The 13,523-nt window shown below is 38.8% G+C and overlaps 1 protein-coding gene across 1 annotated transcript; it reads left to right on the top strand.

Moving 5' to 3' along the window:
* The first annotated feature begins 505 nt into the window (after nucleotides 1–505).
* On the top strand, nucleotides 506–3,939 carry irf8 (interferon regulatory factor 8). The gene is made up of 9 exons (XM_047363407.1): nucleotides 506–657; nucleotides 781–991; nucleotides 1,198–1,381; nucleotides 1,485–1,585; nucleotides 1,814–1,871; nucleotides 2,272–2,319; nucleotides 2,406–2,798; nucleotides 2,939–3,054; nucleotides 3,173–3,939. The coding sequence occupies exons 2-9, from the start codon at nucleotides 821–823 to the stop codon at nucleotides 3,368–3,370; spliced, it is 1,269 nt and encodes a 422-aa protein (XP_047219363.1). The 5' UTR covers nucleotides 506–657; nucleotides 781–820; the 3' UTR covers nucleotides 3,371–3,939.
* Nucleotides 3,940–13,523: the final 9,584 nt, after the last annotated feature.

Here is a 13,523-nt window from a genome sequence, read left to right as displayed (position 1 = left end):
TTAGGAGCTTAGAGGAAATGTTTTATGACGAAGAAAAGTAATAGGAACATCGCGTTTTAAACACAAATACCAGTTATGAGGCCTCTTTTATTTGTTACCTTTGTTTATACTGACAGCATATTCTCAAATGATCTTTTTCTATAATGAATACCCAGATAGATATTTCTGAAGAAATCTGGAACTTGGTTTTGGTCCATTTTACACTGAGCGCCACTGTGGCAGCGCAGCCGCTTGCTTTCTTTCTTTTTTGCGGTTTCACATTAGATTTCAGGGGGTGAGGATAGGAACGCACAACCTCTTCGTTCGTCCGCGCAGAAATCCCCCACTTTACACTGTAACTTGTGACTTCACGGTTTTTAATATATGCTCAAAGTCCGCGGAGCCTTCAGCGTGGGCAGCAGCTTTACAACCATCGCCTGTGTCAGGCCATTTCTTGTAAATACCCACAGTTCGGAGAAGGAAGCCTTCCTCAATGGGCCGTCAGAGGCGCATTCATTGGTCGGACCGAGGCAGCGTTAGCAGCCCCCGCCCCTACCGTTTCATTCATGTAGCACAACAAACTTTACAGACAGCTTGTTCAGGGAAGAGCACTTGATTTATTCTGAGGCATCAATCAGCATCACACACAGAGCCTGGAGCGCACCAGACTGTTTGACTGTAAGTGATTTTACTTTTGGTTTTAAAGTTTAAAGATGGTACTTACAAGCGTTCATTTAAGAGATTCAGTTTTAGTAACACCTAATAGAGTGATGGGATTCATTTATGTATTTCTGTATTTAGGTGAAAGTGAACAATCTGAGGTAAAAGACGCGCTGTCAAGATGTCAAACCCAGGAGGTCGCAGATTGAAGCAGTGGCTGATGGAGCAGATCCAAAGCGCACAGTACTCTGGGCTGCAGTGGGAGGATGAAAGTCGCACCATGTTCAGAATTCCGTGGAAACACGCAGGAAAGCAGGATTACAACCAAGAAATTGACGCATCCATTTTCAAGGTTTGAGTTCTCTGGAAACAGGCTTTTTTTTTTTTTTTTATTTCCGCGCTGCGCGTAAAACAAAAGCTTCATTGATTTTCGAGAGAACTTTTGCTTTCTGTGTGTCCTTCTTTTGTAGCCTAATCAAACTAGAAAAGTCTTTCTTTCTTTCTTTCTTTCTTTCTTAACACTTTCCTTGACATTTTTGTTTCTTGCCGCCTCCACAGGCCTGGGCTGTATTTAAAGGCAAGTTTAAGGAGGGGGACAAAGCTGAGCCAGCAACATGGAAGACCAGACTCCGCTGTGCCCTCAACAAAAGTCCTGACTTTGAGGAAGTGACTGAGAGGTCACAGCTGGACATTTCCGAGCCCTACAAGGTGTATCGCATCGTTCCTGAAGAGGAGCAGAAGCGTGGGTTTTCCTTTAAACTTGCTAACATGTCATGATTTTGTATAATTAATGCCTTTTTGGAAAATCGTAACAGAATCCTAATGTGTTTTTCCTTCACCCTCAGATGGTAAAGTACCAGTGATGCCAATGACAGGTACCACCAGCTCTGGTGATCTCACAGATATGGACTGCAGTCCTGCAGAAATAGAGGAGCTCATTAAAGAGGTACATTAACGCCTCTCCTTTCAAAGAGTTCATCTTCATGCTTGCTTTTGCTTCTTGATGCTCTCACGTTAATCACCTCTAGGCATTTTTCAGCTTTTATGACACTTTTTTCCTTTCAGTGTCACCTGCATTTGCCTCTCTCAACACTTGTTGCACTGAGTATGGCTACCCTACTGCCTTTGTTCTATACCACCTGCAAATGTAAACTGAAGTGTGTCTTTTTTGCAGGAGGAAGGCTGCAGCATTCAGGCCAGTCCGGAGTATTGGTCCCAGAGCAGCATGAATGGTAAAACTTGCTTTCTTGATGATTATTTTAAGTGTTTTTGCTTTGAGACAACTATTGGTCTGCATCTCAATTTTCCCTAAACCTTGTAAGACTGTTTAGTATTTCTGGGGCACTGACTTTATTTTACATTAAAAATAACCCCAGTGGAAAGCTCAGCCGTTTGTCCTAACTGCTGTGGGTGCTAAATACAAGCTGTTTGCTTGTCTGTCTGTTGAATTCTGCAATGGAACAATTGACTAATATCCTGTTTAACTTTGCTGACTTAAGTGATTATTTCTCTGTAAATCGTGCTAAGGGTATGTTATTTCTGATGATGCAGCAAAGCACAGACATGACACTGAGGTTGTGTCCACTGTGGTAAAAGTGTGACTTTAAATCATGTCTTCCTTTTGTTTCCCAGCTTTCCCTCTGCAACAGGACCCAATGCCATCAGGCAACCTCAGTTCAGGTAAATAGTTCCTCATTAAGACATGCTCTAAAATCAATGAACTGCCATATTTTCTATTTTTTCTAAACCAGTTTTCTCTTTTCTAGCTTTCTCCCAGTTGATGATTAGTTTCTACTATGGAGGGAAGCTGATGTACAACACAGTGGTAACTCATCCAGAAGGCTGCCGGATTTCCCCCCAGCAGCACCTGGGTCATGGCGCCCCCTACAGTTCAGACAGCATGCAGAGCGTTCACTTCCCTCGAGCAGAGCTTATAGAGTATGACCGGCAGCGTTACGTCACCCGCAAGCTGCTGGGTCATCTGGAGAGAGGTGTGCTGGTGCGTGCAAACCAAGAAGGTATCTTCATCAAAAGGCTGTGCCAGAGCCGCGTCTTCTGGAGTGGGCTGGGGGATGGGAGCTCCCAGTATGGCTCCATGCCTGGGAAACTCCAGAGGGATTCTGTAGTCAAGATTTTTGACACAGGAAGGTTTTTTCAAGGTGAGCCTCAATGTTTGGAAAGGTTATGAGAGTTAAAATCAATGTTTAACATTTTTATTCGAAGCCAGGAGATGATGAAGGTATGATGATATCATAAGGTAATCTAAAGGAGTTTTTTTTTTTTGTCACAAATGTTGCAGCTCTACAGCTCTATCAGGAAGGTCAGATTCCTGCTCCTGATCCCTCAGTGACACTGTGTTTTGGAGAGGAACTGAATGACCTTAGCAGTGCCAAGAGCAAACTGATCATTGTGCAGGTAAGATATGTTAACTCACAACAGAACAGCTAAGTAATTCTGAATCTGGTGAAGATTATTGACTGCCGACGCCTTCACCCAACAAAACACACCTTTCTCTCTTCTCCTCTGACGACAGATCACCATGGTGAACTGCCAACACATGCTGGAGTCCCTGAACATGCGGCGCTCACAGCCTTACAGCAGCAACCCAAACGTGGAGATGAGTGATGATGTGGCCACTGAGCAGATGGCCCGAATCTACCAGGACTTGTGCAGCTACAGTGTTCCCCAGAGGCCAGCGTGCTACAGGGACAACATGCCCATCACTGCCTGACCATCTCACCAACATTCATTTTGCAACATATCAGACATTTTATATATTTTTCATGTGCACTGAGAAGGGGAACTGAAAAACAACTGAGGATAAGAGAGCATCATCTATTCCCTGACAATTGGACTTTAAAAGCGATGATAGTTTAAAAGCTTCCATTCTAGGTTTGCATGTAATTTAGGTCACACCTATGCAAGGTACATAGAAACGTTATCATTTTAAGACATTATATTACAAACAGGTGGGGATAAATACTTCACATCCCCAAAGCTTCATTGGCACCAGGTTTATATAACTAGGCAGTTGAGTTTTTAAGCTGAATATTTCTCGTCGTCGTTTTTATAGTTTTAGAATTTCAGATGATTTTTTTTTTGTGTGTTGAAGTAAAACGCCGCCAAATAATATTTCATCGCATCGTATTTTCTACAGAAAATGAAAATATTTTTTATAATAATTGACAGAAATTGCACAATGTTTTGGATGCAATGTCGCATAAAAGTACAGATAGGTTTTACTATCAGACAGTTATTTGAGTGAACTGTATTTTAAATAAAGATTTTTACTGAAATTGACATGTGCTTGTCTTTCAACAATTGTCAAGCAGTGCACAAGTTGAGTTTTGGGTCACTTTTGAAAGTATTTCAGACAGATCACAGCACTAAAATTCAGATCAGATTTTTCCTCCCTTATTTTTAAAAATTACATTGCTCTTTATATTGTTGTTTTTACAACTTGTCAAGATAAGTGTTAGTTCACCACACCTATTAACCAAAAAGCAAGCTTTCATTTTACATTAATGCCTATGACATGTTAATGTCTGCTTCTTCAAATCTTTGGTTAATCAGGTGTGAAACCAATATTTAAAATGTAACTGCACAGTGGGTCAAGCATATTTCCTCTCTACCGTCTGTATCAAAAATGTTTTTAAGTGATTCAAATTATTACTTTCAAGCCTTTATTACTTACATAATATTGTTCTGGTTGTCTCATGCCATATACTTATTTTATTCTAGCTAATTAAACATCACAATAAATGCTATTTTTGCACTAGAATGAGAGACACCAACATGTGTGCTGTATATGACGCTTGGCTGCACAAAACACAAAACAGGTGCATCCCTTAAATTAGAATATCATTAAAAAGTTCATTTATTTCAGCAATTCGATTGAAAACCCAAATATACACTCACCGGCTACTTTATTAGGTACACCTGTCCACTGCTCGTTAACGCACATTTCTAATCAGCCAATCACATGGCAGCAACTCAATGCATTTAGGCATGTAGACATGGTCATGACGATCTGCTGCAGTTCAAACTGAGCATCAGAATGGGGAAGAAAGGTGATTTAAGTGACTTTGAAAGTGGCATGGTTGTTGGTGCCAGACGGACTGGTCTGAGTATTTCAGAAACTGCTGATCTACTGGGATTTTCACGCACTACCATCTCAAGGGTTTACAGAGAATGGTCCTAAAAAGAGAAAATATCCAGTGAGCGGCAGTTCTGTGGGTGCAAATGCCTTGTTGATGTCAGAGGTCAGAGGAGAATGGCTAGACTGGTTCAAGCTGATAGAAAGGCACCAGTAACTCAAATAACCACTCGTTACAACCAAGGCATGCAGAAGAGCATCTCTGAATGCACAACATGTCGAACCTTGAGGCGGATGAGCTACAGTGCCAGAAGACCACACCGTGTGTCAGATAAGAACAGAAAACTGAGGCTTCACACTGGCTCACCAAAATTGGACAATAGAAGATTGAAAAAACATTGCCTGGTCGGATGAGTCTCGATTTCTGCTGTGACATTCGGAGAGAAGGGTCAGAATTTGGCGTCAACAACATGAAAACATGGATCCATCCTGCCTTGTATCAACGGTTCAGGCTGGTGATGGTGGTGTAATGGTGTGGGGAATATTTTCTTGGCACACTTTGGGCCCCTTAGTACCAATTGGGCATCGTGTCAACGCCACAGCCTACCTGAGTATTGTTGCTGACCATGTCCATCCCTTTATGACCACAGTGTACCCATCTTCTGATGGTTACTTCCAGCCGGATAACGCCCCATGTCGTAAAGCACGAATCATCTCAAACTGGTTTCTTGAACATGATAATGAGTTCACTGGACTCAAATGGCCTCCACAGTCCCCAGATCTCAATCCAATAGAGCACCTTTGGGATGTGGTGGAACAGGAGATTTGGATCATGATGTGCAGCCGACAAATCTGCAGCATCTGTGTGATGCTATCATGTCAATATGGACCAAACTCTCTGAGGAATGTTTCCACCTTGTTGAATCTATGCCACGAAGGATTAAGGAGTGTATATTCAGTTTACAATGAGTGATAGATTTTCAGCGAGTTTATTTTTGACAGTGGCTTACAGCTAACGAAAACCCAAAACTTGTCAGAAAATTTAAATATTACATAAGACCAATAATTAACAAAGAGTTTTAATACAGAAATGTCGACCCACTGAAAAATATGTCTTGATATTTTACTATAAGGGACTCAAATGTTACCTAAAATACTGCATCATTGCAATGTGGCAGAGAGGAAACACCTCAACCTGTGTCAGTGCTGATTTGTTAAGGAAGTCAAGGCAGCAAATCTCCACCTCTTGAATCAGCTTTGTTAAGTGCAACTTTTTCTGCCACATTTTTTCCTTTCACTCAACTTTCCAATGTAGAACTTTGTGAACACCCAGCTACTTTAGTAATTATCTTTGGCTGACAACCCTCCCTGGGAAAAAGTGTCATTGACTCTCTACTGGAAAACTGTCAAGTCATCAGTTTTCTCCATGATTGCAGAGTTTATAAAATAATACACATTCTGTGGAAAAGATATGGTTTTACTGCTCTGATGTAATATAAAAAATTTTTATAAACTGAATTTTTACTTTTTATTAGTTGTAAACGAAACTATATGATATGGGAGTTTCACATTTTGAACTGAACTCCTGAACAAATAAACAAATTAACTTTTTGTTGGAGTTTGATTTAATGAGAGGGTGCAGTCCTGCAGTTGTGAAAACATTTGGGCACCTCAAGAAATGTTCACATAACAATGTGTAATCTTATTTTGTCTCTGGAAAAGAAAGTTGTTAAATTACATTTAAGCAACAGCAATTAAGATTGCTATACTTATTAAACTAAAATACCAACAATATATTTTCTAGGCAAGGAAAAGTTAGGACACCCTACCACCTAATATTAGTGTAATGGTGACTTCAGTGAGATGCTTCTTGTTGCCATCTGTCATCTTTAAAATCAGTTTGTTTGAGGGGTTTCCTGCTTGTACAACTTGTTTCAAGTCACTCCAAAACATTTCAGTAGGAGAAATGTTGGGTTTTGACTGTGCCTTGTTTTTAGCAAGTTGTTGGTGTATTTACTGTGTGTTTGTCATGTTGCAGGGTCCAGTTCTACTTTAGCGTCAATGTTTTTACCGCAAAATTCATTGTGGATTCTATGATGGTGAGTTCATCAGACCCTGGTGCAGGAAACATTCCTAAACCATGACACTTCTACCTCCATGCTACACAGTCTCTTTGAGGTTCTTTACATGGAACCTTGTATTTGGTTTCTGACAAATATTTTTTCTGTTAATGTTAAAATACCTCAATTTTAGACTTGTCTGACCAAAAAACTTTTAGAAGTCCTGGTCTCTATGTATGATCTCTCTGGAAAACTTTAGTCAAATCTTAGGGGACAATTGCTTTGAAGGCCAGACCTGGGGATGCAGGTATTTATTTTGTTCATCTTCCACTTGTAGACTTTTTTCCTGATTTCAAGCTCTTTTGGGACCTCCTTAAATCCCTTACCAGACTCATAAGCTAGTACAATCTTTTCTCTATAGGCCTCAGACAGATGTTTCGATCTCACCATGGTATCACCCTCACTCCCCAGCCAGGAGCACACAAATGTTTAAACAGGACAAACCTTTAGAATGGTAAGTAACAATGTTGTAATAATAAACACCTGATGTGATACACTTATTTGATTCTAGCCATTTTAAGTAGGAGAAAATGCAACAGTCTTCTAATGTATTCCTCACCTCAAATAGTTTTTTTTTTTTTAAACCTACTACTTTTTTTCAGCTTTAAATGTTTTGTTGAATGAGTTAAAAAACTTAAGTATTGTTAAAATAGGTACATTTCCATATGTCTAAACATAAAACATATTTTAACGTAATTTTTTATGTTGGCTTCAAATGAGAACAATATTCACATTTACAATTAAACTGCTTTATTCAATTAATAGGAACATTTTGGGGGGAAAAAAAGCCTAATCATAGTGACCAGGAATATTTACATTAGATGGTAAAAGTACCTCCAAAGGGGATTTCTTACATCAACAATAATAAAAAAACACTTTGCACAAAGGGACCTCCTCCACCATTGAGATATTCATTACTTATTAACAAATACTGTTATTCACCCTGAGTTTAAAGTGATGAAACTAAAACCTTATTTGAAAGTAAAAGAAAGATCTAGACAGGGAACCTTTTAGACACATTTCCCTGATGACTAACAGAGAAAAGACAGGAACAGAACTGACCAACTGCTGCTGAGTGATTCAGTGATTCATAATTGTGAGATCCCTTCATCTCATTCTTCTCCTTCTCCCATTTTTCATGCTGCTGCTCGTTGAGAGAAGGACAGGACAGCAATATATTAAATGCCAAATGGCACATAGTGACAACACTTGAAGGGAAGTGCGTTTACTTGTTGCATCATGTAGGTACATATTCACATTTGAACACACTCCCACACAGAAATGAATGGTTACGTGTTGGTATGCTTTGCATTGTTGTCTTGCCGCATGTCCGAAGTGTGCTTAAGCTTGACGTCCCAAACTGATATCCAGACATTTTACCTTAAAATGTTTTGGCAGAGAGTATAATTGAGGCTCCCACCAAAAACAGAAAATCACCCAGGTACTGAAGCAACAAAGCATCCCCAGACCCTGACACTACCACCACCATGTTTGACTTTAGGGACCATGTTCTTTTCCTTAAATACTGTAGATTTATGCCAGACGTAACAGAACACAATCTTTTAAAGTTCCAATTGTTTGTCTGCTCAAACCACAGAATATTTTCCCAAAACAATTCGCAGGATCATCACCATGTTTTTGGTAAATGTGTGATGGGCCTTTGTGTTCTTTTTGGTTAGCAGCAATTTGAATGTTGTCATCTTTTCATAGCTGCTGTTTCTGCTCAGTCTGTGTGCTCCTGGAGTAATTTTGGTAGGTCGGCCACTTCACAGTTTCATGTTTTCTCCATTTGTGGATAATAGCTTTCACTATGGTTTGCTGGAGTCCCGAGGTCATCCAAATGGCCATGAGACCCTTTTCAGATTGATAGATGTCAGTGTTTTTTTTTTAATCTGTGCATCTCGTCTGAATTTCTTAATACCAGGTCATGATTTGTTGCTTTTTGAGATCTTTGAGGACGGGTTCTATTTAGGCTCATGTCTTCATGTCTGGGAGTAATCAGGCCTGGATGTGGTCTGGTAAATTTTCATCTTTCCAAAAATTTTCAAAAACACTTGAAATAATCATTTGAAAACAGCTTTTTTTATTGACTTGGGTTATCTTTATCTGATATCAAAATGTATTTGATTATCTAAAACATTTAAGTGAGACAAAAAAGCCAAAACAAAAGAAACCTGTAAGGTGACAAAGACTTTATCACACAACTTAATATGAAATTATTTTTATTGTAAGTGTGAGCCTTGCTAATAAGCTGAATCGTATCAAAGTGAACTTTTGTTGGATTCCATTTAACCCGTTGCCACCCAGTATTACCAGAACCAGTATCAGCTTAATCAGCCAAGTTTGTTCCCACAAACAAGGAATTTAACTTTGGTTCCATTTTGCTCTCAATGTACATACTGTTTAGATTTAAATATATATTTAAAAATGCTTGTAAATATGTATATATGTATATTGTTTTTACAAAAGAGTAATACATGGTTGAATTAGTGTAAAAATGCATAAAATTAATCTGGTCACTCTGACTGTTAGGTGTTCATCAGAGAGACAGCCTGGGGGAAGAAACTGTCTCTCTGGTGGCTGGTTTTTGCAAATAGTGCTCTGTAGCATTGACCCGAAGGTTTAAGTATAAACAGTTTGTGTCCAGGATGTGTGAGCTCTGCAGAGATGTTAGCTGCCCTTGTCCTGACCCCAGACAGGCACAAGTCCTGGATGGAGAGAAAGTCAACCCTGACGATCCTCTCTGCAGACCTGATTGATCGTTGCAGTCTGGACTTGTTCTGTTTTGTAGATGAGCCAAACCATACAGTGATGGATGTCTACAGGACACACTGAATAATGTCAGTGTGGAAGATGACTAGCAGCTCCTGTGGTAGGTCGCACTTTTTAAGTTGGAAGTGCCAATGTGTGTGGACCATCTCAGGTCCCAAGAAAGGGTGATTGCTAGGAACGAGAAGTGATCCACAGTAGACACACAGTGTTGTCGGGGATGATGAGGGAAGGGAGTGTGGGGTTGTTCTCCAGAATTCCTGCATCATCTCCACTGTCTTCAGCCATAACCGGCTCAAGACAGTGGAGATGAACCCTATGAGCCTCAATCCTATGTTTCTTCATGTAGTTAATATATGTTTGAAGAATAGAGTACACTGTTTTGAAACCATTATATACAATACCTTTAGATATATTTTCATCAACATATTGGCACTACGTCAAATAATAATTATTTGTCTAAATTGTACATTTAGCTTCATATTCATGTATAAGTATATTAAGTCATGTATGTTTATGTACATGTTATCAATGAGAACTGATAATGTACCAGCTTCTTAAAGTAGTGTCCCATTTCTAAGTAGGGTTATTTTAATAGTACCTACAATGAGCTACATAATAGATTCCTTTGCTTTCCTCTGGAGGAAGTTTGTATATATGTATCTGAATTTCAGTTTCACAAGTGTCTCACGTAAACACCCTAAACGTACGATGTGTTTCTTGGTTCCTTATTGAGTAACATGTTAGCTATCTGCTAAGATGCAGGCCTCCGTCATATTCCGGTGATGCAGGATTGTCTCTATTGCAGTGATGAGACACCAAACAGTGATTGTTTAAAAATGACTGTGTCTGTGAGTTTGTGTGTGTTTTTGTTTTCAGTTCCTACTACAAAAAAGGCTTAGGTTTCTACAGGTCATTTTGAACTTTAGCCCTATTACTGAGTGAATTCCCAGATCAAAGTAGATTTTGGCTTTCATTGAAAGTTGCCAGAAAGTTTGAAGAAGTTCAGAAAATATCTGATTTGTTTCAAATCAGGTGTTAGGTGCTTGAGCTTTGGGTTTCTTTCTGTTTCTTCCCTGTTGTTTATGTTTTGTAGTTGCTCCCATTTCAGTTAAGTCGTTGTTGATTGGGTTCTTAGTTCATTCTTGTGTTTATTTTGTATTATTATTCTCTGTTCGATTTCTTCCCCGTGTTCCTGTCTGTTAATTTTCTTCCTCAGCTCTTCTGCCTTCATTGATCTCAGCTGTTACTCTTTCCCACCTGATTACTCTTACCTGCTTGCCATGTTTTTCTCCTCATTCCTTCTCTGTGTTTAGGGTCTCTGGTTGTTTTCTCTCACTGGTGGGTTCTTCTGTTACTCCATTCTCCTGACCTGTACTCTGTGGTACTGTTTCTTTTCCTGGTTCTTTGCCCAGGCTCCATGTCCTGTCTTCCCTCTCTATTGTAGGTTTGCAGTTTATTTCATTGTTAAATAATTCCATGCATTATGCTGCCTCCGAGCTCTTGTCTGCATTTTGGTCCTGCTAACAATCTACAAAGCATGACAATGCCCCTTTTAGAAACAAGATACCGTAAAATACATAGTGTTTTGCAAAGGTATTCATACCCCTAGAACTGTTTCTCATTTTGTCCCATTACAACCACCATCTTTAATGTTTTTAACTGCAATTTTATGGGATTGACCAACACATAGCTGTACATAATTGTGAAGATGAAAAAAAAGGGGAATGGTTTTGAAAATCATTTGCAAATAAAAATCTGACATCCAGCCCTCAATATTGTGGAGAACCAAGTCTTTTGGGGTAGATCTCTAACAGCTTTGAACTTCTAGAGACTGAATTTTTGTATTCATTGTTTCTTGCAAAATAGCTCAAACTCAGTGGGTTCATATGGGCAGCATTTGTGAACAAACATTTCCTGATCTCAGCAACTCTTCCAGAGTTAAAATGGTACTCTTAACTGCTTCTCTGAATAATAATCTGCTTGCTAAGTCGGTCAGTTTAGGTGGACATGCCATGTCTTGGTAGGTTTATGTTGTTCCACATTCTTTCCATTTTCAGTTAATTAAACTATGCTGCATGGGATATTTAAAGCTTGAGATACTGTTTTATAACCTAACCCTACTTTAAACTACTACTACTACAAATTCATCCCTTACCTCTCTGGTTTGTTCCTAGGGTTTCCATTGTGCTGATTGCTCATGAAAGTTTTCTAACAAATCTTTGAAACCTTCAGAGAACAGATGGAGTTACTGAGATTACATTACAGACAAGTGGACTTATTTGAAGTACCTAATGTTTGTCTGTCACATAAAAGTTCAAGAAATGCATTTAAGTTTCAGGTTTCAATCCAAAAAAATGCAATACAGTTGCAAGAAAGTGTAAATACATGTTTGCAACCACAAAAAATCAGTTTCTAACCATTTTTTAAATCAATGAGTCACAAAAATTACCTTGTTAAAGAAGTCATGTGCACTTCATATGACATTTCTGGATATTACCTTTCACTTAAATTAGAATAGTGAGTGAACGGTTCATTGAACAAAAACACAGATGGGGGGGTCTAACTCACTCACTGTGTGTGTGTGTATTGGATATTATTATAATGAGGCTGTACAGGCTTATTTCCACAGAACAGGAAGTTCAGAAACTGTCACAGAAAGCTGAATCTGTCTACCCTTGAAATGCACACAGTATGTTTAGATGTGGCCAGTATTTCCAGTAAATTTAATAACACTGGCTAATGTGGCCTTACCTAATAATCTGCGCTCAATGCTGGCATTAAACACTCATTAGGAAGCAAAGAATTATGTAATTAGAACTATAACCTCCTTCAACTTTTCATCTTATATAATTTGAAGAGAAAGCTGATTTAGAAATAATTTACTAAACTAAAAAACAGATCAAATTTGGTCCTTGTATGTCACTGACATGCATAGCCAGGCTTACTTTTATTATGTGAACCAACCTTCTTTCAGTGCCACAGTACAATGTAACTATATGTATATTCCATATAAATAATATTCTTGTATTGGATGGTTTGCTTTGTCTTTTCAAGACTGAATGTTTGGCATATTTGTAAAGCTATTATTGATCCTATTCTTTTTATTCACTAACCTACACATGTGGACAAAATTGTTGATACCCCTCGGTTAATGAAAGAAAAACCCACAATGGTCACAGAAATAACTTGAATCTGACAAAGGTAATAATGAATAAAAATTCTATGAAAATGAACAAATGAAAGTCAGACATTGCTTTTTAAACACATATTAGCAAAATTATTTAAAAAAAGGAATTCATGAAACAGGCCTGGACAAAAATGATGGTACCCCTGAAAATAATGTGACCAAAGGGACATGTTAAATCAAGGTGTGTCTATTAATTAGCATCACAGGTGCCTACATTCTTGTAATGAGTTAGTAGGCCTATTTATAGGGCTACAGGTAGTCACTGTGCTGTTTGGTGACATGGTTTGTACCACACTCAACATGGACGAGAGGAAGCGAAGGAAAGAGTTGTCTCAAGAGATTACAAAGAAAATTATAGTCAAGCCTGTTAAAGGTAAAGGTTATAAGACCATCTCCAAGCAGCTTCATGTTCCTTTAAGATCCATGGGACTGTAGCCAACCCCCCTGGACGTGGCTGCAGGAGGAAAATTGATGACAAAACAAAGAGATGGATAATACGAACGGTAACAAAAGAGCCCAGAAAAACTTCTAAAGAAATTAAAGGTGAACTTCAAGCTCAAGGAACATGAGTGTCAGATCGCACCATCCGACGTTGTTTGAGGCAAAGTGGATTTAATGCGAGACGACCAAGGAGAACACCATTGTTGAAAACAAATCATAAAAAAGTCAGACCGGAATTTGTCAAAAATGTTGAAAAGACACAAAGCTT

The sequence above is a fragment of the Girardinichthys multiradiatus genome, chromosome 4 (assembly GCF_021462225.1).
Source record: "Girardinichthys multiradiatus isolate DD_20200921_A chromosome 4, DD_fGirMul_XY1, whole genome shotgun sequence".
Lineage (NCBI taxonomy): Eukaryota > Metazoa > Chordata > Actinopteri > Cyprinodontiformes > Goodeidae > Girardinichthys > Girardinichthys multiradiatus.
The sequence above is the reverse complement of the archived record's forward strand: the minus strand, read 5'-3'. Positions and strand labels throughout refer to the sequence as shown.